Source organism: Epinephelus fuscoguttatus, linkage group LG23 (assembly GCF_011397635.1).
Source record: "Epinephelus fuscoguttatus linkage group LG23, E.fuscoguttatus.final_Chr_v1".
Lineage (NCBI taxonomy): Eukaryota > Metazoa > Chordata > Actinopteri > Perciformes > Serranidae > Epinephelus > Epinephelus fuscoguttatus.
The window spans coordinates 35,524,913-35,546,101 of record NC_064774.1 but is presented as its reverse complement, the minus strand read 5'-3'; the positions used below and the strand labels follow the sequence as shown (position 1 = coordinate 35,546,101).

Below are 21,189 nucleotides of genomic sequence, written 5' to 3'. Positions count from 1 at the left end.
CTGTAACAGTCTATTTTCCTATTCAAAGCAATTTCCATGTTTACACCTTAAAGTAGTTTTGTTTAAAATGAAGTTCTTCATTGGTTCACTAGAAACCTCATCTACATCTTTACTTTAGAAAAATGTTATTGAGACCACCCAAATACTGCTTTGAGAACCCAAGAACTTAGATATGATCATGTTTTGGGTTTTTTGGAAGTATCGTAGTTCTGTTTGGACAATACTTCCTTTTTGTTTCATTTTTTCTTTCTTGTTTTGTTCTGCATTTATTGTTCCTCCTGTTCATATGTTCCATACGTTCTATAAGTCCCTACTAGGAATTGCTGCTACTTCCAGGTCACTTTTTAGCACGGGTAGGTGCAGTTCAGCCCCATTTTTAAACCATGCTCTTAGGGCTCAAGGTGGGCATGTGTAGTCATGATAGAGATTCAGCAATCCCTAAACAGGGTTCACTGTTAAATTTGAAAGACATGAATTGCAACTTACACGTCTTCCAAACCTTTTCAGTAACCTGGCACATGCTGTGTCCAATGGACCATGGAAGGCATTTTACTTGGATGACGAGGTAAAACGTGTGGCTGGAGCGCGATTCATTGCATTTAGTAGAGTAGCATACACTGGTACATAGGCAGGCCTCTTGATTGTTTATTATGATTTGATGAAGTGATCCTATGTGATGCTGATGGACCCTGGTTGCTGTTAAATTCTTGTTTAAAGCGCATCGTATTGCACTTTTTGTATGATTAAAGCTACAAAATGAGAGTGGATATCAGTAGGCATCATATAATAAGAATCACTGATAATAAATCACACTCCCCTTTTTACCACCACAGGGCGCATCTCACCAGCATCAGAGTAACAGCTGTGGGGTGTTTATGCTGATGGTGAGATGCAATATTTTCAGAAATGATGACTGATGACTAGTTTGCAGAACAACTAACACATTTGTATGTCCATTTCAGTACGCAATGTATGCTACCCTCCAAAAGCCATATGATTTCAGTGAGGTGAGTTCTTTCAAATCTCAATCAGAGGTGTAGCGTGAAATATAAGGCTTTTAATCATTTAGTCATCCTATCTGGAGGCTACAGTTAACATGAACCAATAGGCCATACACCTAACTTTGTCTGCAGGTACTGTACTTACTGGAGGAGATGGCTACATCTGTAAAAATGTACACTACCATAGTTCTTATCAATGAGTAAACAGTACTGTAACATGGATTTGTATCAGGCTATGAAGACATTTAAAGCATAACTTTATTTTCAGGTGGACATGCTCTCTATCAGGAGGTGGTGGTGTGGGCAGCTGCTGGAGACCTTTACTCTTGAAAGGTGTTACATACTGCGTCCATATTTTGCTATTTACTTATATTTGGTGCTCATGAAGATGGTAACCGGTATACTGATCGCTCTTTCTTTCTGTCTTTCTCTCTCTCTCTCTCTCTCTAGCCCTGCAGGACTAGCTGGCACAGCCATCTCAATCTCTCCATCTCCCCATCTCAGCCACACCTCCCAATCTCTAAGCAGTGAAAGGTTTTATACACTGTGTCCATATTTTGCTATTTACTTATATTTAGTGCTCATGAAGATGGTAGCCAATATACTGATCTTGCTCTTTCTTTCTCTTTCTCTAGCGATGCAGGACTAGCTGGCACACCCGTCTCACTCTCTCCATCTCCACATCTCAGCCACACCTTCCAGTCTCGAAGCTGCCATCACAACAGAGGACAGGCCATTCTTACCACCCAAAGTCCTTCAGCTTATTATTCAAGAGACACTGAGTATGGACATGGCTATGCTTGGAGTGTTTGACAGAGTTTCGAAAACTTTCCAGGAACTCGCAAAGCCATTCTGCCCCTCCATTTATATTAATGATAGTTTGGCAGGGGACCTCAAACTTAAGAAAGACAGTCTGATACATATAACGGCTGGAAAAATGTATAAGACTGCAGGCCGTGGCAGTGGCCTTGCACTATGCCTCAAAGGCTTTTCCAAAAGAAGGAATTGGCCTGGCGCACACCTGGCGCTGAGGCACATAGCTTATGGCAGGTATCTGATTGAAGATGTCTGCCTAGCATAGGCACTTTGTATTATACTGCCACTAAAGGTACATACTGCACATACTCTGAATGTAAATATACATACTGTACATACTGTGCCTACAATAGCAAATGGTCAATTTTTCAGATAAATTTACTGTAATTTGTGTCATCCAAAGTGCCAGTGAACCCTTGGAGTCAAATAGCCTACTGTCTGAGCCTTCATAAAGTGGCTGGTAACTAACTGTACATACTGTGCCTACAATGGTAAATGGTAAATTGTTCAGATAACTTGCTGTAATTTGTGTCATCCAAAGTGCCAGTGGGAAAAGTAAGTGAACCCTACTGTCTGAGCCTTAATAAAATGTATGGTAACTGGATTGGAACTGCACAATGTCCCAAGTGTTATTTTAATGTAGTCATTATTCAATTCAGGCATATTCTTGCACAACTGTATTGCTTTCGGACTGGATCTCCAGACTAGTCCTACACATAAATGTAAGCTTAGATCACTAGCTCTTATTTAGACAGATCTTATTTTGAAACTTGGCTAACTAGTTCTATGCTATGTAGTTCTATGATCTTATTTTGAGAGATCTTATTTTGAAACTTGGCTAACTAGTTCTATGCTATCCAATTCTATGATCGTATTTTGAAATTTAGCTAACTGGTTCTATGCTATCTAGTTCTATGATCTTATTTTAAAAAATCTTATTTTGAAACTTTGCTAACTAGTTCTATGCTATCTAGTTCTATTCCAGTCGGCGAAAACGGGAACCCCCACTAGCGGGAACCCCCACCAGCGCGAGAACGCCCATTTGTGGCTGCAGTTGGATGATATTGTCCATTCGGCACTTAAGGGGAAAGTTAAGAGGAAATTAACTTAATGTGCAGTGCGACAGTTTGTCCACTGATTGTCTGTTTTTTGTGACACTTATTGATGTGAAAACATTTTAGACATTTTAGGTAAGACATTAACTTTGCCTGACACCCACTATTGTATTTGTGAAACATTTATTTTATTTGTGAAAATGCTATTTCACCATTTTTGTTTTATACCTAGACTTCATTAGACCAGGTCCAGATAAAAAAAACCCACTGTACCTAGACTTCTCAAATCTGGCCTAGATTATCCTACAGAGGCTAAACATTCATTCAGACACAGTTTCTGATTTGTGAAACCTGTATTCTATTTGTGAAAATGCAATAAAGAAACATTTCACCATTTTTCAGCACATAGACCAATTTGGACCAGATCCAGATCAAAAACCACTGTACCTAGACTTTTCAAATCTGGCCTAGATTATCCTACAGAGGCTAAACATTCATTCAGACACAGTTTCTGATTTGTGAAACCTTTATTCTATTTGTGAAAATGAAATAAAGACACATTTCACCGTTTTTTCAGCCAATACACCACATTAGACTGGGTCCAGATAAAAAACCACTGTACCTAGACTTCTCAAATCTGGCCTAGATTATCCTACAGAGGCTAAACATTCATTCAGACACAGTTTCTGATTTGTGAAACCTTTATTCTATTTGTGAAAATGCAATAAAGACACATTTCACCGTTTTTTTCAGCATATAGACCACATTAGGCTGGGTCCAGATCAAAAACCACTGTACCTAGACTTCTCAAATCTGGCCTAAATTATCCTACAGAGGCTAAACATTCATTCAGACACAGTTTCTGATTTGTGAGACCTTTATTCTATTTGTGAAAATGGAATAAAAAAACATTTTGCAGTTTTTTCAGCATATAGACCACTTTGGACCAGGTCCAGATCAAAAACCACTGTACCTAGACTTCTCAAATCTGGTCTAGATTATCCTACAGAGGCTAAACATTCATTCAGACACAGTTTCTGATTTGTGAGACCTTTATTCTATTTGTGAAAATGCAATAAAGACACATTTCACCGTTTTTTCAGCATATAGACCACATTAGACTGGGTCCAGATAAAAAACCACTGTACCTAGACTTCTCAAATCTGGTCTAGATTATCCTACAGAGGTTAAACATTCATTCAGACACAGTTTCTGATTTGTGAGACCTTTATTCTATTTGTGAAAATGCAATAAAGACACATTTCACCGTTTTTTCAGCATATAGACCACATTAGACTGGGTCCAGATAAAAAACTACTGTACCTAGACTTCTCAAATTCGGCCTAAATTATCCTACAGAGGCTAAACATTCATTATAACACAGTTTCTGATTTGTGAAACCTTTACTCCATTTTCACCATTTCACCTATTTCACCGTTTTTGTTTTATACTTAGATCTCATTAGACCAGGTCCAGATCAAAAACCACTGTACCTAGTCTTTTCAAATCTGGCCTAGATTATCCTACAGAAGCTAAACATTCATTCAGACACAGCTTCTAATCTGTGAAACCTTTATTGTATTTGAGAATGACAAAAATGGGACATTTCCATTTTTTAAACATCTTTTTTTTTTTTCAGGTTAAACCACGTCTCTCCCTCTCATTTCTGATGGACATGAGATCTCTTCTTTCTCACTACAAAACAGTAAAAAAGTAAAAAAAAACAACATTATGTTTATCTCTTGAGAAACATTAAGCACGCACGGTGGTGTGGTGGTTAACACTCTCGCCCCACAGCAAGAGGGTTGTCGGTTCGATCCCAGGCATGGGAGCCCTTCTGTGCGGAGTTGGCATGTTCTCCCCGTGTCAGCGTGGGTTCTCTCCGGGCACTCCGGCTTCCTCCCACAGTCCAGAGACATGCAGATTGGGGATTAGGTTAATTGATAACTCTAAATTGTCCATAGGTGTGAATGTGACCGTGAATGGTTGTTTGTCTCTATGTGTCAGCCCTGTGATAGTCTGGCGACCTGTCCAGGGTGTACCCTGCCTCTCGCCCGATGTAGCTGGGATAGGCTCCAGCCCCCCTGCGACCCTCAAGAGGATGAAGCAGTTAGAAGATGAATGAATGAATGAAACATTAAGCACATCTTCATGGACTGGTCAATTAGGAAATATCCTATAAAAGTCATGATTTGCACTTACCTTTCCTCCATCTGGCCATGGTCCACTTTTACCACAGCTTCCGTCACCGTCAGTTTGCAAACCTCTTCCAAAGCCTTTATTGTTGCCTGTGTTAGAACCACTTTAGCTATTAGTGCTATTGTTTCTCATTTGAAGATGGAGAGATGTGGTTTAATCGGGAAAAAAAGATGTTTAAAAAATGGAAATGTCCCATTTTTGTCATTCTCACAAATAGAATAAAGGATTCACAAATCAGAAACTGTGTTGTAATGAATGTTTAGCCTCTGTAGGATAATCTCGGCCAGATGTGAGAAGTCTAGGTACAGTGGTTTTTGATCTGGACCCAGTCTAATGTGGTCTATTTGCTGAAAAAACGGTGAAATGTGTCTTTATTGCATTTTCACAAATAGAATAAAGGATTCACAAATCAGAAACTGTGTCTGAATGAATGTTTAGCCTCTGTAGGATAATCTAGACCAGATTTGAGAAGTCTAGGTACAGTGGTTTTTTATCTGGACCCAGTCTAATGTGGTCTATATGCTGAAAAAACTGTAAAATGTGTCTTTATTGCATGTTCACAAATAGAATAAAGGATTCACAAATCAGAAACTGTGTCTGAATGAATGTTTAACCTCTGTAGGATAATCTAGACCAGATTTGAGAAGTCTAGGTACAGTGGTTTTTGATCTGGACCCAGTCTAATGTGGTCTATATGCTGAAAAAAACTGTAAATGTGTCTTTATTGCATGTTCACAAATAGAATACAGGTTTCACAAATCAGAAACTGTGTCTGAATTAATGTTTAGCCTCTGTAGGATAATCTAGGCCAGATTTGAAAAGTCTAGGTACAGTGGGTTTTTTTTTATCTGGACCTGGTCTAATGAGGTCGAGGTATAAAACAAAAACGGTGAAATCTCCCCTTTAGCATTTTCACAAATAAAATAAATGTTTCACAAATACAATAGTGGGTGTCAGGCAAAGTTAATGTCTTACCTAAAATGTCTAAAATGTTTTCACATCAATAAGTGTCACAAAAAACAGACAATCAGTGGACAAACAGTCGCACTGCACATTAAATTAATTTCCCCTTAACTTTCCCCTTAAATGCCGAAGCTGGCGAATCGTAAGCTAACTTCAGCGTATCTTAACAGATCTCCGTTCAACCTCCCAAAGATCTTCACCTTTGACTTCAACTCAACCAAACTGAAATTACGTCAAAATTTTCTCTGAATCCGAGTGGTCCAATGGGAGAGGCGTTCTTCTTTCTGACTCTTGATTGGCTCAAATCGCACCCTAGTGCCATCAGAGTTATATGTTCCGTCAGCGTGTGTTACAAGGAGGTTTTTCTTGCTCTGTGGAACAGTGGAACATGGCGAGCTGGTGTGTGCGAGCGGTGAGACAAAGCTACTCACTTGTAGCTTCACCTGTGCTAATAAGGTAACAGACTTTGTCAACTGAAATATGGCCGTTAGTGAAACGCTAGGCTGGGTTTGACAGGATGGTGAGCTTCCGTCATCTCAGGGAACGAGATAGTGTTAGAAAGCTAACCGCTAGCAACGTTAGCTTTCATAACTGAGCATGGTCTGTAATATTGACCTTCATGTGGGAGAGAAAGACTTAAATTGACCGGACCCGAATGTATGTTTGTGTCGGAGATGACCTCGCCAAAACTCATGCCTAACCGGTGCACGCAGTCAGTGTCATTAACATTGTTAGCGTGTCATTGCTACAAGAATATGAATACAAGAATACAAGAAAATGATGACATCGGGTGACGTGGTGTGGAGAGGGGGTTTTAAGGCTAACTTATAGTATGCTAAGATACCATTCAAGCTGTGTGTTATGTGGAGTTTGACTGTGTGTGTGTGTGTGTGTGTGTGTGTGTGTGTGTGTGTGTGTGGTCTCAGATATTAATTTTGTATTAGTTGAATTGCGTTTTACAATACGTTAACTTCTGTTAGTGCGTTCTCTCTCTTTTTGAATGGGGATAATACCAAACAAAGTCTCATTTTTAAATCTGATAATTTAACGTTTCCTATCGTCAGCGAACATGAAACTCTTCTGCATAAAGCTTCCTGTGACATTGGATGGACAGTCTGGGAATGGAGTTTGGCGTCATGTCTTCACACGACGCCAAACTACAGTCTGGGAATGGAGTTTGGCGTCATGTCTTCACACGACTCTGTTGGCTGGAGTAAGATGATGACATGGTGAAATAAATAATTCTACCACATATAATAAAATTACACTTGTTACGAGACTGTAAGCATACAAGTAGGCATGCATAATTGAATTACATATAGGATAGTTGCATAACCTTCTCTCTTAAGTACTAGTTGTACAGTTGGCAGCAGTGTTCATTAAGCTGTCTGATAACATCACTTAGTAGCTCTGGACAAAGAACCAAAATAGCCTGACTTCTGCAGAAGTAAAATTATAGTATTTATAGATGGGTTCAAAATCTTCCACTAATGTCTTCCAAAGGTGCTCTGTTGGGTTGAGAGAAGAATGCCAGAGTATATAATATGCATCATTTTCATAATCCCCAAACCATTCAGTGAGCCTTCATGCCGTGTATGCTATATTTCTCCACTCGTTTACTCCTCCTACTACTACTACTATGACTATTACTGATAATAATAATAATAATGCATTTTATTTATAGACGCATTTCAGAGCACTCAAGGACACCTTACAAGACACTGTTAAAAAAACGAGCAGCACTGTATCCCTAGATCATTAAGTCAAATTACACAAAAATGATAACTATAAAAATTAGGTATCAAATCATCATCATCATAAAGTAAGATAAGATTAAAGATAACCCTTTATTAATCCCAAAGCGGGGAAATTTGCAACTTTACAGCAGCAGAGGGATAGTGCAAACAGGAAGCATCAGTAGAAAAGAACACAAAGCAATATATAAGTATGTAAGCAGTAAGTAAGTAATAAGTACATAAGTAGCAGGGCTGCACCTGATTAAGAATTTTTCCGAGTCAACTAATAGTTGTCATTTAGGGCCATTAGTTGACTAGTTGCTCTCATGTCGACGATATTAATTTGAATATTAAATTACATATTTTGAGTGGTGCAACACCATGCATTGAGTTCAGGGTCTTGGAAAGAATAGTATAAGTGACACTGTTAACACTGTGCTATATTACAGAGAATTACAGAACTATACTAATTCATTAATAAAGGCTTATATTTTATCTACAAGTACACATAACTCACTGAGTAAACTGCCTGTTAATTATACACTGTGTGCACAATTATTTGGCAAGTGAGTATTTTGACCTTATCATTTTCATGCATCTTTTCCAACTCCAAGCTATATATATATATATATATATATATATATATATATATATAATATACACACACACACACACATTAGTATTATTATAGTATTATTATTATTATTATTATTTCAGACACAAGATTGGTCCATAGATAAAAAAAACAAAAACAAAACAAAGCATGAAAAAAGTACAATACAATAAAATTCATGTAAGACTAAAATGCCAGTGTTTCCAGAGGCCAGACATATATTTATAACAGCTTCTCTTAGGGCTGGTTAGTGCCAGTATGATCCCATTTTGGGATTTGTCAAATTTGGGATGAATTTAAACATCAGTTGCCTTAATAAGGCTCCACAAGTGGGAACACCAACAAAAACAAAAGTCAACAAAAAGTTGACTTGCATTGTGCCATCTTGGGACACGACGGAGGAGTCTCATGGCATCGTTGTAGGCTACAGTGAGTCTCCGCAGGCTACTGTTCTTATATTGCCACCACTGATGTGCTGTGTACATAGGAGTACAGTAGGATCATAAAAAACATTTAACACTAGGTGAGCACTAGGGTTGGGTACCGAAACTCGGTACTTTTTGTATTTGGTACCGATTCACGTCGGTACTACCGAATACCGATTCACTTAAAATGAATCAGTGCCAAATTTCGGTACCTGAGGTGGAGGTTGAGCAAGAGCGCATGACTCGCACCTCAGACTCAGCAACAATGGCAACAAAAAAAATGTGCAGACAAAAGTTAACATGCAGCACTGTTCCTAAATGTTCTCAATAAAATGTTGAAACTGAGAAGTTTAGACTATGGGCCTGAACGACGCATAGTGCGTCCAAATTCACACCCGTTCTTCTCTGTGGATTTTCTCGGCGACCGTGCATCATAGCGAGAAGCCACACATATCACGTGAAACGGCAGAACTGTAGCTTTCCGACGAGGCCAAGCACTTGTCGGTAATCCAATGTTTTCACAGCGAAAAAAATTGATAAAATTACAATAAACTTATGTATAACAGAGTTTTCATACAGCTTCGCACACACATTGCTGTTAGATGGATTACTCGCGAACACACAGAAATGCCACGCATATCACATGAAAGCGCAGGACTAGAGCTTTCCAGTGATATCACACACATCATTGTGCTGTCATCCCATCACGCTATAAATCCAGATCAATTGTCTACAAAATAAAAACCTGACGAATTTCTTTACAATCCATCTTGTTATCAGTCACTTCATATAGTGAGGAATATCATATCTTACCACGTCTTAGGCTTGCGTGTGTTTCTCCCTGTCTATCCACATTTGTAGTCCAGCTTTCAAGATGCAAATATCTCCATATTGTCCAGTTGACACTCCATCAAACTTTGTATGACAAGACAAGCGCACTTCACATTTGCACACCCAGACAACTGCAGCCTAATTATGCATGCTGACAGGGCCGTAGTCACCATATACATTGAGGGGGACACGTGCCCCCCCCCCCCCCCCCATTGCCCAAAATGTCTCCCCAGTATATAACTGAAACTGAAAAACAAATATTATCTTGGATCGCATCATTGCACTTGGTTGACTATTTTTCTCTTATCTTAGATGTAAATAATCCATGTTTCTTTCAGATAAAACACATTTTTGACTTGTGAATGAGTCAATGGAATTTCTTGCAATAATGAAAAAATACTGGCAATTATGTCCGCCTGGCACAAACCACATGTTTTGGACAACTGTGAAGTGACAGAATGTCCCAGCATCATGGTTCTTATATTGCCAGATTCCAGAGAGTCTCCTCTCTTCATATATGGCAGAATATGTCAACTTCCAACTTGCTATGGTGAGATGCATGTAAAAATGTAAGAATTTAGGCACACAGATTTGTTTTTTTCATTGACATAAAAAATAATATAAAATACAGGCACACAGAAGGACATGGAATGATGGCAAATCTGGTTAGCCCAGATTGTCCTGAAAAAACAAGATATAGCATATGTATGTAGCCTTTATATTGACTGTGATATGAGCTTAAAAGTAAAGGCAGTAAAAATACCCCAAAAAGGGGTCCATAGGGTTAAAAAGTACTACCGAAATAAGGTACCGTTGGGTACTGGTACCGAATTCCAGATACCGGTACTGTATTGGTTCAATTATGAACGGTACCCAACCCTAGTGAGCACATAATAAACTTTCGCAGCAACATGTTGGCTTGAGCATATAATTTGCAGCACTGTTTGTACAGATCTCTGTTGTCACTCAAGTCATCAGGTATGACATGGCCCAGGTATTTTATTTCTTTACAAGTCTTAAGTGGCTTGTCACTCAAGTGGAAATCAGGAAAAATGAGTCTCCTGTCCTCCTTGGTCCTAACAGTCATGATGTTGCTCTTGCTGGAATTGTATCTGATGACAAAATCTTTTCCATACTGTGAGCACACCTTTAACAGTTGCTGCAAACCAGCACTGTATAGGCTTAGCACTACCAGGTCATCAGCGTACATAAGGTGGTTGACGACAGAGTTTCCCACAAGACAGCCCATCTTACCAACATTCATCAATTTAGACAAATCATCCATATAGACATTAAATAGATAAGGAGACAGAATTACGCCCTGTCGCACTCCATTTTGGACCTTAAAAGGGGTTGATAAGACATTGCCCCATTTTACTTGCATTGTTTGATTTGCATACCAGAAAATTAATATTCTAATAATGTCTTTATTTGTGTAATGAGGGAGGGTTTGGCCTTAAGTGATCAACACCCTATATCAAGGTAAGCATAATTATTAGGCAGCTTCTTTACCTCAGACAAAATGGGCCAAAAAAGAAATTTAACAGACTCTGAAAAGTCAAAAAATATAAAATGCCTGTCAGAGGGATGCAGCACTCTTGAAGTAGCTAAGCTATTGAGGCGTGATCATCGAACAATCAAACGTTTTGTTGCAAATAGTCAACAGGGTCACAACAAACGTGTGGAGAAAAAAAGACGCAAATTAACTGCTAAAGATTTGAGGAGAATTAAACGTGAAGCTACCAGGAACCCATTAACCTCCAGTGCTGCCATATTCCAGAAATGCAACCTATCTGGAGTGTCGAGAAGCACAAGGTGTTCAGTGCTCAGAGACATGGCCCAGGTAAGGAAAGCTGAAACACAACCACCACTAACAAGACTCATAAGTTGAAACATCAAGACTGGGCCAAGAAATATCTGAGGAGAGATTTTTCAAAGGTTTTATGGACCAAAGAAATAAGAGCAACTCTTGACAGACCAGATGGATGGGCCCGTGGCTGGATCACTAATAGGCACAGAGCTCCACTTTGACTCAGATGCCAGCAAGGTGGAGATGGGGTACTGGTATGGGCTGCTATTATTAAGGATGAGCTGGTTGGACCTTTTCAGGTTGAAGATGGACTTAAAATCAACTCCCAAACCTACTGCCAGTTTTTAGAAGATACTTTCTTCAAGCAGTGGTACAGGAAAAAGTCTGCATCATTCAAGAAGGCCATGATATTTATGCAGGACAGTGCTCCATCACATGCATCCAAGTACTCCACTGCATGGTCAGCGAGCAAAGGCCTTAAAGATGACAGAAAAATGACATGGCCCCCTTGCTCCCCTTGTACTTGTGGGCCCTTCTTAAATGTGAGATTTACAGTTAGGGAAGACAGACACCTCTTTGAACAGCATGTGGGAGGCTGGGGTTGCTGCTGCACGCAAAGTTGATCATCAACAAATCAAGAAACTAACAGACTCCATGGATGGAAGGCTCATGACAATTATTGAAAAGACGGGTGGCTATATTGGTCACTGATTATTTGTTGAAATGTCAGAAGTGTTTATTTGTAAATTTTGACCTGTTTATTTGTTATTCTCACTCTAATAGATGGAAATAAACAAGTGAGATTGGAAATTTTTAGTTTTTCATTTAGTTGCATAATTGTGCACACATAGATATTCTTCTGAGAAAGCCCAAACTCACTTTTCCTTTGTTAAATATTCAGTTTTGAGGTTTATTAAAAATTTGGATTGACTGAGATCACTGTATTTGTTCGAAAATAAAATGAATCCTCAGGAATACAACTTGCCTAATAATTGTGCACACAGTGTACTGTCTGCAAAGCAGTAATGATTGTGCTAACTAGCTACTTACACGTTTCAGATGATCCGTCATGTTTGTAGTCGACGAATGATAGGCAAATGTTTGCCTGCAGAGTTTACATATCACCTTGTGTTCGTCCTTCAACTTCTTAAAATGATCTCACACTTTGAATTTCCTGCCTGACTAGACTGTGTAATAACCAAAGGTACCAGCCCTGTAAATTAATGTGACTCCTGTCTGACTGCTGAGCATGGTAACTTCCTGGGTCTGTCCTTTCAAATTAAATTTTCACATGGTCCAGTAATACGGGTTTTGATTTATTTTGACAAGGCGCAGGTCCTAATAGAGTTTCACGTATAATTTTTGTTTTCTGTCTTTTTTTTTCTGTGGCTAAGCGACCAGTGAAATCTTGCCGACTAATGACCTTTCTGGTCAACTAACATTTGGTTGACTATTAGGGGTAGCCCAAGTAAGTACTAAAATCATCATCATAAATTCATCATTAGTGCAAGTCTCTATGTGTGTCACTATAACATCAGACCGAGTATGCCAGCTTAAAAGGTATGTTTTCAGACGGGATTTGAAAGTGGAAAATAGGGATGCACGATATTTGATCTTTTTGCTGATTTCACATATGCAGATATATAACTCTTTGGGCTGATAGCTGACATAGATATCAATAAATATTTTTTTCCCCACTTAATTTTAGTGTTCATAAAGTCTGTTCTGTAGTGGAATTAACATCGTATTATGCATGCATACTCTTATCATGATGGCCCACCAGCAGATGGAGACATGAAATAGAATTCTTCTTTATGTATGTAATATTTATTCATTGTGCAAAATAAGGAAAAGCATGTTGGCCGATTTGGATTCATTTTAAAGCCAATATCGGCTAATAACGATGACATGCCAATGTTATCATGCATCTATAGTGGAAAGGGAGTCAAAATTGCGAATGTCATAGGGGAGAAAGTTCCAAAGGTGGGAGACAATGGCTGAAGGCTCTGAAACCCATGATAGTCAAGTGGGCAGATGGTGATGTGAGTTGGATTGCAGAAGAGGATCAAATTGTACAGGAGGGGGTAAAGGTATTAAGGAGTTCAGACATGTAGGAAGGGGCTTGATTATGAAAGGCCTTAAATGTGAGAAGCAGAATCTCGAAATCATGGGATATTTAACAGGAAGCCAGTGAAGCTGTTGGAGAACAGGAGGTGATATGATCTATGGAGGGGGTTTTAGTTATGATACAGGCAGCTGGACTTCAGACCAGCTGGAGCTTATAAAGACACTTGAGAGGGAGACCAAAGAGGATGGAATTGCAATAATCAATACAGGATGTAACCAAAGAGTGAACGAGGATAGCAGTGCTGTAAGTGACAGGCGAAGACAATATTACGCAGATGAAAGTTGACCGATTAACATTATTGATGTGGACCTCAAAGGACAATGTACTGTCCAGGATTTATTTAATTTTTTCCACCTGTCTGTGTATAATACTGTATATAATCATACAATTTAGTGAGTCCCCTTGGACACTTATTTTTCAGTACTGCACCATGTACCCCACTGTAATGCTTCAGTTTTTACTCTTTATGAATGAGACGGTGCTGATAGTGATATATCCGAATTTGAACTTTGCAATGGATGATGAGTAACACTTGTAAATATTAGGGCTGATACAAACTATTGCTTGAATAATCTACTAATTATGCCCATGGTCCTATCTTGAGATGTTTTTGATTTGTCAAACCAGTGATTCTATCTCTCTCTGTCTCTTTCTCTCTCTTTCTGTCTCACTCACTCACTTCCCCCTCTGTCTCTCAGAGTGTCTCCACGATTGTTATGCACAGCAACCCAGCAGAAGAATGGCCATGGTTCAGATGAGGAGGCTGAGAAGCCAGAGCAGAGTGCAGCAGAGAAACTCCTGGTGGAGGAGAAGGCCCAGCTGGAAGAAGAGCTCAAGGAAATGACAGTAAGTCTGAGAGTTTAGCAGGCTGGTGTTATGTTTTACAGAGATAATAACTGCATCACACCCATGGCTGCATTTTTCAATTTCTCACATTTTGTGTTTTGGCCCATTTAATTTTACCTGACCACCATATCAACAATTGGTAACTTTTAAGGTAGACTAATGACCCAAACAGTGACGCTGTTAATTTCACTGAAATACAAGCTTCCTACACAAAAGTTTCTACAGTCATGTCACTGCTAGATCCTAAAAATGCTAATGATTTTTTAGTGACATCCTGAGAGGAAAAAAGGAACTTTGAGTGATGTTCTGTATGTATACTGTGTGTATGTACTGATTAAAAACTATCCGTTGAGAACTGAAAACTATTTGTTGCGTGCAGCCACACAATCTTCTGTGACCTTCAAATTGAGCTATTGTTGCTTATTCTTAAAGGGGCAATAAGCAAAATCGTTTCACTGCTAGGTTCGCTGTTGTGCACTGCCTGTAGAGCAAAACAAAGTGTGTCATGAGCCACACCTCCCTCTGCCTCTGCTCTCCAACACCCCCGTTAGAACATTAGCATGGCAGCTGACTAGTGCTAACATCCCTACGCTTCTCCGCCAGGCTCAGTGAGTCGGAGCCGAGAAGCGTGGGGACGTTAGCGTTAGGACTAGTCGGCTGCCATGCTAACGTTCCGGGAGCCTGCTTAAGCGTGGGGACGTTAGCGTTAATACTAGTCGGCTGCCATGCTAACGTTACAACTCTTCTCCGTGAGAGAGAGGAATGTTAGCGTTAGCTCCCAGAGTTAGCACTAGAGCTATTACGGCTACTGGAGTAACTTGCAGCTATGGAGGGCTTCTACCAGCTCTTCTAGTCACTGAGCCTCGCCTCCATTTCAGCAGATATATTGCATTTATTACAGGTACCATCATCATTGAAATAGGCAGGGGAATAGCTAAACACAGCCGCCAGGCTTGACATGAACGTACATGAACGCACAGCCGGACCGGCTTGTAAACAAGGGGCTGGAGATCAACACAGAGAGGGTGTGTGAGGTCATGCTATACTCCAGATGAAATTACACCTCTAGTTCTTCACATAGCAATTTTTTAATTCCTTCAATCTAGAAATGATGAATTTCGCTTATTGCTCCTTTAATCAGAATCAGAATCAGAATCAGAAATACTTTATTGATCCCTGAGAGGAAATTATTTCAAAGATAGCCTTGCTAATTTTGTATATAAACTTGGGGCTCAAATCACAATGGGAAAATTTGAGAATTTAAAATGGACAAACTCTTGCATTGCATCCTTTTTAGATTAGTTGGCAATGAAGTAATGCTTTGTTGCAGCCCTAGTTTACAGACCACAATTCTTTAATTGGTAAAAAAAAATGCAATGTCACTGTTTGAGTCGTTAGTCCACCTAACTGATTGTTGATACGGTTGTCAGGTAAAATTATAGGGGACTACTGACATCAGAACCTTTTTACAAAAGTACTTCACAGACTTGGTAACTAATTACAGTGTATATAACGGGGATTCATTCCATCATTCAGATAATGTTGTGAATTTAAGTCATGGGTTACTGTTTCTACTATGTTTCCAGGAAAAATACAAGCGGGCCTTAGCAGACACAGAGAACCTCCGGACAAGGAGTCAGAAGATGATAGAAGATGCTAAACTATACGGTAAGACCCTTCATTTTAGCTCAGCCGGTTTTCCATATTTTTTTTCAACATGATCCACAACCTAACATGGGCTTTGCCATACATAAATTCAGCAGAAAATAATCTGTGTTCTGGATCAGATATTCTGTGATTGCTGACATATGCTTGGGTTTGCTTGACAGAACTTACATATTTGACAGAAAAAGAGTGTTGTGCCATACTTTCCTTTCTTGTAATGCACCTGGAGAATTTGGTGTTGTGAACATCATCGTATTTTGTCACAATATATGATTGGTAGTATTGCTATTGTCACCATGAAGAAAGTAGTTTTAAATCAACACAGACTCTGACCTGCAGTATCTGTTTACAGAATCAGCTGTCTGTCAGCAGCAGCTCCTGCACAGCTGAGAGGACAGAGGTTGGCCAAACTGCCTTCACCAGGCTCACTGATAGGAAACACAGACCTGCCAACCTGTACGCATTTTGCATACCAGGCACGCATTTTGACATCAAAGTACGCTGGTACGATTTGATGCTCTAAAAGTACGCATATCACTCGATCGCGCATATCGCCGGTTTCAGTGTATTTGTCTATGCAAGATGTTACTCAAGTTGATACCCGGTGAATATAGGTGCGTAGGTGGAACGAAAAGATTTCGGCCAATCAGATTGCTGCATATTGCCATATTCAGTTCCATCCAGTTAGAGACAGTACACTGTCGCCCTCACCGTCAAGATAGATGAACCCTCTTCGCCCACACCTCTGGGTAGTCCTCAGTGATGACTCTATCAATTCAAACAACGCTGACAGGTAAAATGACGTAAGAAATGCAAAAATTGAGAGCTTTGAGTCTGTAAGCAGTTAGCTTCTGTCTGTAAACAGTTAACTTTAGCTTGTGTCTATTAGAGCTAGCTTCTATCTTAGTAGTTAGCTTCTGTCTGTAAACAGTTAACTACAGTCTCATAGCAGTTAGCTTCTGTCTGTTAGCAGTTAGCTCTTATTAGCTCCTCACCGTCAGCTCAGACCGGAGTTACCGTGTGTTTAGTCCGGTAGACGGTATCACCTTCTCACGCCCGTTTAAGAAATCTCACTCCACCACCAAGTCCTTTTTTATTTATTTTTTTACGCCCTCTAGTGTGTTCACTCGTGTGTGTGTGTGTGTGTGTGTGTGTGTGTGTGTGTGTGTGTGTGTGTGTGTGTGCGCGCGCGTGCGGGCACGTGTGTGCGCGCCCAACGGGGCCAAACTCCGCCGTGCGCGATACAGAGAGCAGGGGAGGATTGTAAACGCGCGACCATGTAGAGACAGAAATGACACGCGGTCTGTAAATAAGATAAATAACATAAGGCTATTTAGTTTGTTTAATAAAAGGACAAGGTATAGACCTGTTCTATAGGAAAGGTTACCTTAAGTGACTTCTTTGTGATCTGGCACTATATAGAAAATAAAATTAAATAAAATTAACTTGACCTTCAAGGGGGGGCGGGGCGGGGTGCCCCCCTAATAAAATGGTAGGGCAAACACTGAAGTAAATAGTGTCAAAGTCGCCTGTTGTCGATACATTGCTGGTGAGAATTGTACCAAGGTAAGCAAATTGCAGACAAATTCAACTGTGTTATGAAACCATGTGCCCTGCCTGAATAACTATAACACACTTATGATAAAAAGACTTTTTGTTTGATGAGTCTGCTGAATTTCTATAAGAAAAAAACAAGGCAATAAGAAGAGAGTAGTTCTAATAGGTGTCGTACTACACAAGAACATGATGAGGAATGCTAATGTAATGCACTTGTCTATGATCTATTATCTATTTCTGTATGAAATTGCATGAAAATAGGATTTGGCCATGTGATGTTTCAAAATTTTCTCAGGGGAGAACCCCCCGAATCCCACTTGAAATCTTTCTTTTTGTCACAACAGGACATATTACTGTATTTTTTAAGCAGATGATCAATACTACCATCAGATTGATGAAACTGACCTTGATCTGCGCCATAAAACAAATATTGGGCGTCTATGGACGTATGTGGGGCTTAGGCCTATAGATATGAATATGTAAACGTACGCTCGTTTCTTCTGTTTGCCACATGTGCATATTGACTTTTATGGTTATAAAAAAAAAAAAAAAAAAAAATGTGTCCACATATGTTCATGACCTCGCACAAGTGTCTGGTAAGGTGGTACTCATAACCTTTCTTCAAGGTTGGCAGGTCTGGAAACATTTACTGAACCAAAATAGTTATGTCGCGTGAAGCCATTAGCAGTGTTGGTATTCACTGATCACTGATTTTATTTCCCAGCCCACCTTAGCGACTGAGAGGAAACTGCTGCTTATAAACAGACTGGGATCTGATCAATTAATGTAGACAGTTAAAAAATTTAAATTACATACGACAGAATATTTCTGTAATTTTTAAACAACTGACTGGGCAGATTACATTTCACTAAATGCTACAGAAATAGAATTGCAGTGTAAAAAACAAAGGGCTTTTCCGCTAACATTGGAGACGACTGACACATTTTACCAAAGCATAAATTGAAAATGTTGTGCTGCTCTTTCATCTCCCTTCTTTCACACTCTCCGCACAGCTCCGCCCCGCTCACTCACATTTTCTCCAGCAACACTCAGGTAGACACAGAGCTGCTCCTCTGTTTAATCTGTCTGTTAATTAGTCTACGGTGCGACATCAGTCTGTATGTTGCACAAGCTACGCTAAATCAGTGAGATGAATAAAGTTACCACAGTAGCACAGGCACAATACTGTTAGCCGCGTCCAGTCAAGGCATGTTGCGCTGATTTGTGTTTATGTTATCAGTTTAGACATGCCGTGCCACTCCGAGCTCTGAACCTATTCCTTCTCCGGAGTAGGTCCAAAAGGTGGGCCATTTGCACTCAAGCGGGTAGCGGTGCCGTCTAGCTGACCACAGCCAACCCCCGACCACCCCGTTTCTCCCCCTCAAACAAGCTGTGTGTGATGTGAGACTCTGCTCACCTCTGTCTTGCAGCAGACCAGAGAGAAAGGTGTTTTTAAAAGTCTCTGTGTGTTCAGCTCAGCTCTCAGTATCTCAGTACTTTTTGCAGCTTCTAACTGAATCTCTGTGGTTTGAAATTTAGTTTCTCTCTTGCGACTTGTTTTTACTTTAGATATCTGCTTTATTTTATCAATTATGTTCGCCATCCAACGTATTAGAAGTTGTGTGAAGTTGCTGCTCAAAAACCCAAGATTTCCTCATTTTGCTGCTTCACAAAAAAATTTTACATAACAAAATAACAGGGGACTTTTATTTTTAAGACGCTATAGGAATTAAAATATGTGTATTACCGAATTAGCGGAACTTAAAAATAAAAAGGCTCTTACAGCACCTCTGCGAACAGCTCACCTCCAACAGGTAAACTTATTTTACCTGCCGTGCTGTGGAAAAACAAATGCTGAAAGAATAACAGGGTACTTCAGCCGTAGATCAGCTTGCAACTGAACATGTAGCCCACTTAGTAGAAAATACTGGGTCGCCAATTTCCCCTGGCTCCAAAATGTTTGTGCGCATCGGTCAGACTTTCCTTACATGCACACATCTCCTGTCAAGGTTTTGTCTTTATAGATCACACCTTTTGTGTGGGAAATGGCGTACACTCCTTTCAGGCCTCGTTTGTGCATACGCAACGGATATAAATGAAACCCCTGGTGTGTTTGATTTGGAGAGGAAAAGACCTCTGCAGATAATTCGGCTCCCGGTGGAAACCTTCTTAAGAATGGACAGTGAAGGAATTCTAACCAGGACATGTTTCAACTAGTTGCAGTCTGCAATTCACTGCTATACACCACCAAATCTCCCTAAATCTTACACACTTCACCTTAAATTTCTGTCGAAATCTGTCCAGTCAGAAGTGTTGCACACCCTACCATAAATAAGCCTTTACTTTGGAAGGAAATAACAGTATCTTTAATTAGCAATAAAACACACACTTGCTCAATTTAACGCACTGAGCCTTTTGTGGTCTGGTATAATCAGTGGCTAATGTAAGCATATTTGTTAGGTAACTGACATTATTTCATTGCCTGTATATGTCATTGCCACTGCTCGCTACATTTCAGCATGTCACAAAATTAAGCAAGAAATGAATGCAACATACCTCACTTGCAGACATGTTTCCTCCTTATGGTAGCATTCCACTTTCTCTCAGTGAGGTTGTTCTGTAGTCTGATTTTAAGTGTCATCATGTATCTTCATGCAGGTAACTAGACTGTTTGGATGCAGGACAATTCTGATTCCAAGTCAGGGATTTAAAGCATGCTGAATGGTGTTCTGTCTTCATCACCAGGGATCCAGGGCTTCTGTAAGGACCTGCTAGAGGTGGCAGACATCTTGGAGAAGGCCACAGAGAGCGTGCCCAAGGAGGAGGTGACAAGCCAGAACCCTCATCTGAAGAACTTGTATGATGGCCTGGTGATGACCGAGGTCCAGATCCAGAAGGTCTTCACCAAACACGGCCTGGTCAAGCTCAATCCAGACGGCCAGAAGTTCGACCCCTACGAACATGAGGCCCTCTTCCAAGCCCCTGTGGAGGGCAAGGAGCCTGGCACTGTTGCCGTAGTAACCAAAGTTGGCTACAAACTTCACGGTCGCACCCTCAGGCCAGCCTTGGTGGGTGTGGCCAAAGCCCCCTAGAAGTGACGATCTAACTGACAACGTAGGCTTCGCTTGAGTGAGGGATGACCTAAGGTACAGCACACTGGTCGAGAGTTAGAGATGGGATCAAACTGAACCAAACGTTGTATCGGAACAATGTCTCCCAGCTTTTACCTGATACATTTACACTTATACTTTGTCTGGCACAGGAAAGCCGATACAGTAGAATTTCAGCTTGTCATCAGTCCTGTGAGTTATTCCCCAGTCCAGTTATTGTCAGACATTGTCAAAAACAAAACTTTACCAAATCAAAGGCTTTCATGTTTCCTCCCACAACCATACATTTTAACTGGAAAGGTGCACAGAGAGTTTAAAAGATGATAATTAACCCCTCTAATGAAGAGACTTGTTGGGCTGAGCTATGATGTACAATCCATCTACAAATTGAGTGATGCTCTCTTCATGGACGGTGAGCCAGCCTCCGTTATTTC

General features: G+C 40.1%; 1 protein-coding gene and 1 long non-coding RNA gene across 2 annotated transcripts in view; both read left to right on the top strand.

Moving 5' to 3' along the window:
* The first annotated feature begins 511 nt into the window (after positions 1–511).
* On the top strand, positions 512–1,007 carry LOC125884127 (uncharacterized). The gene is made up of 3 exons (XR_007448650.1): positions 512–565; positions 834–884; positions 963–1,007. It is a non-coding gene; the product is annotated as an uncharacterized LOC125884127 (long non-coding RNA).
* A 5,338-nt stretch (positions 1,008–6,345) lies between these two features.
* The window catches only part of grpel1 (GrpE-like 1, mitochondrial), a 16,528-nt gene continuing 1,684 nt past the window's right edge, over positions 6,346–21,189 (top strand). The window contains exons 1-4 of the mRNA XM_049568911.1: positions 6,346–6,490; positions 14,276–14,423; positions 16,010–16,091; positions 20,391–21,189. The exon at positions 20,391–21,189 is cut by the window's right edge and continues 1,684 nt beyond it. Coding sequence (XP_049424868.1) covers positions 6,366–6,490; positions 14,276–14,423; positions 16,010–16,091; positions 20,391–20,737 — 702 coding nt within the window. The 5' untranslated portion in view covers positions 6,346–6,365 and the 3' untranslated portion in view covers positions 20,738–21,189. The remainder of the gene's footprint in view (positions 6,491–14,275; positions 14,424–16,009; positions 16,092–20,390) is intronic.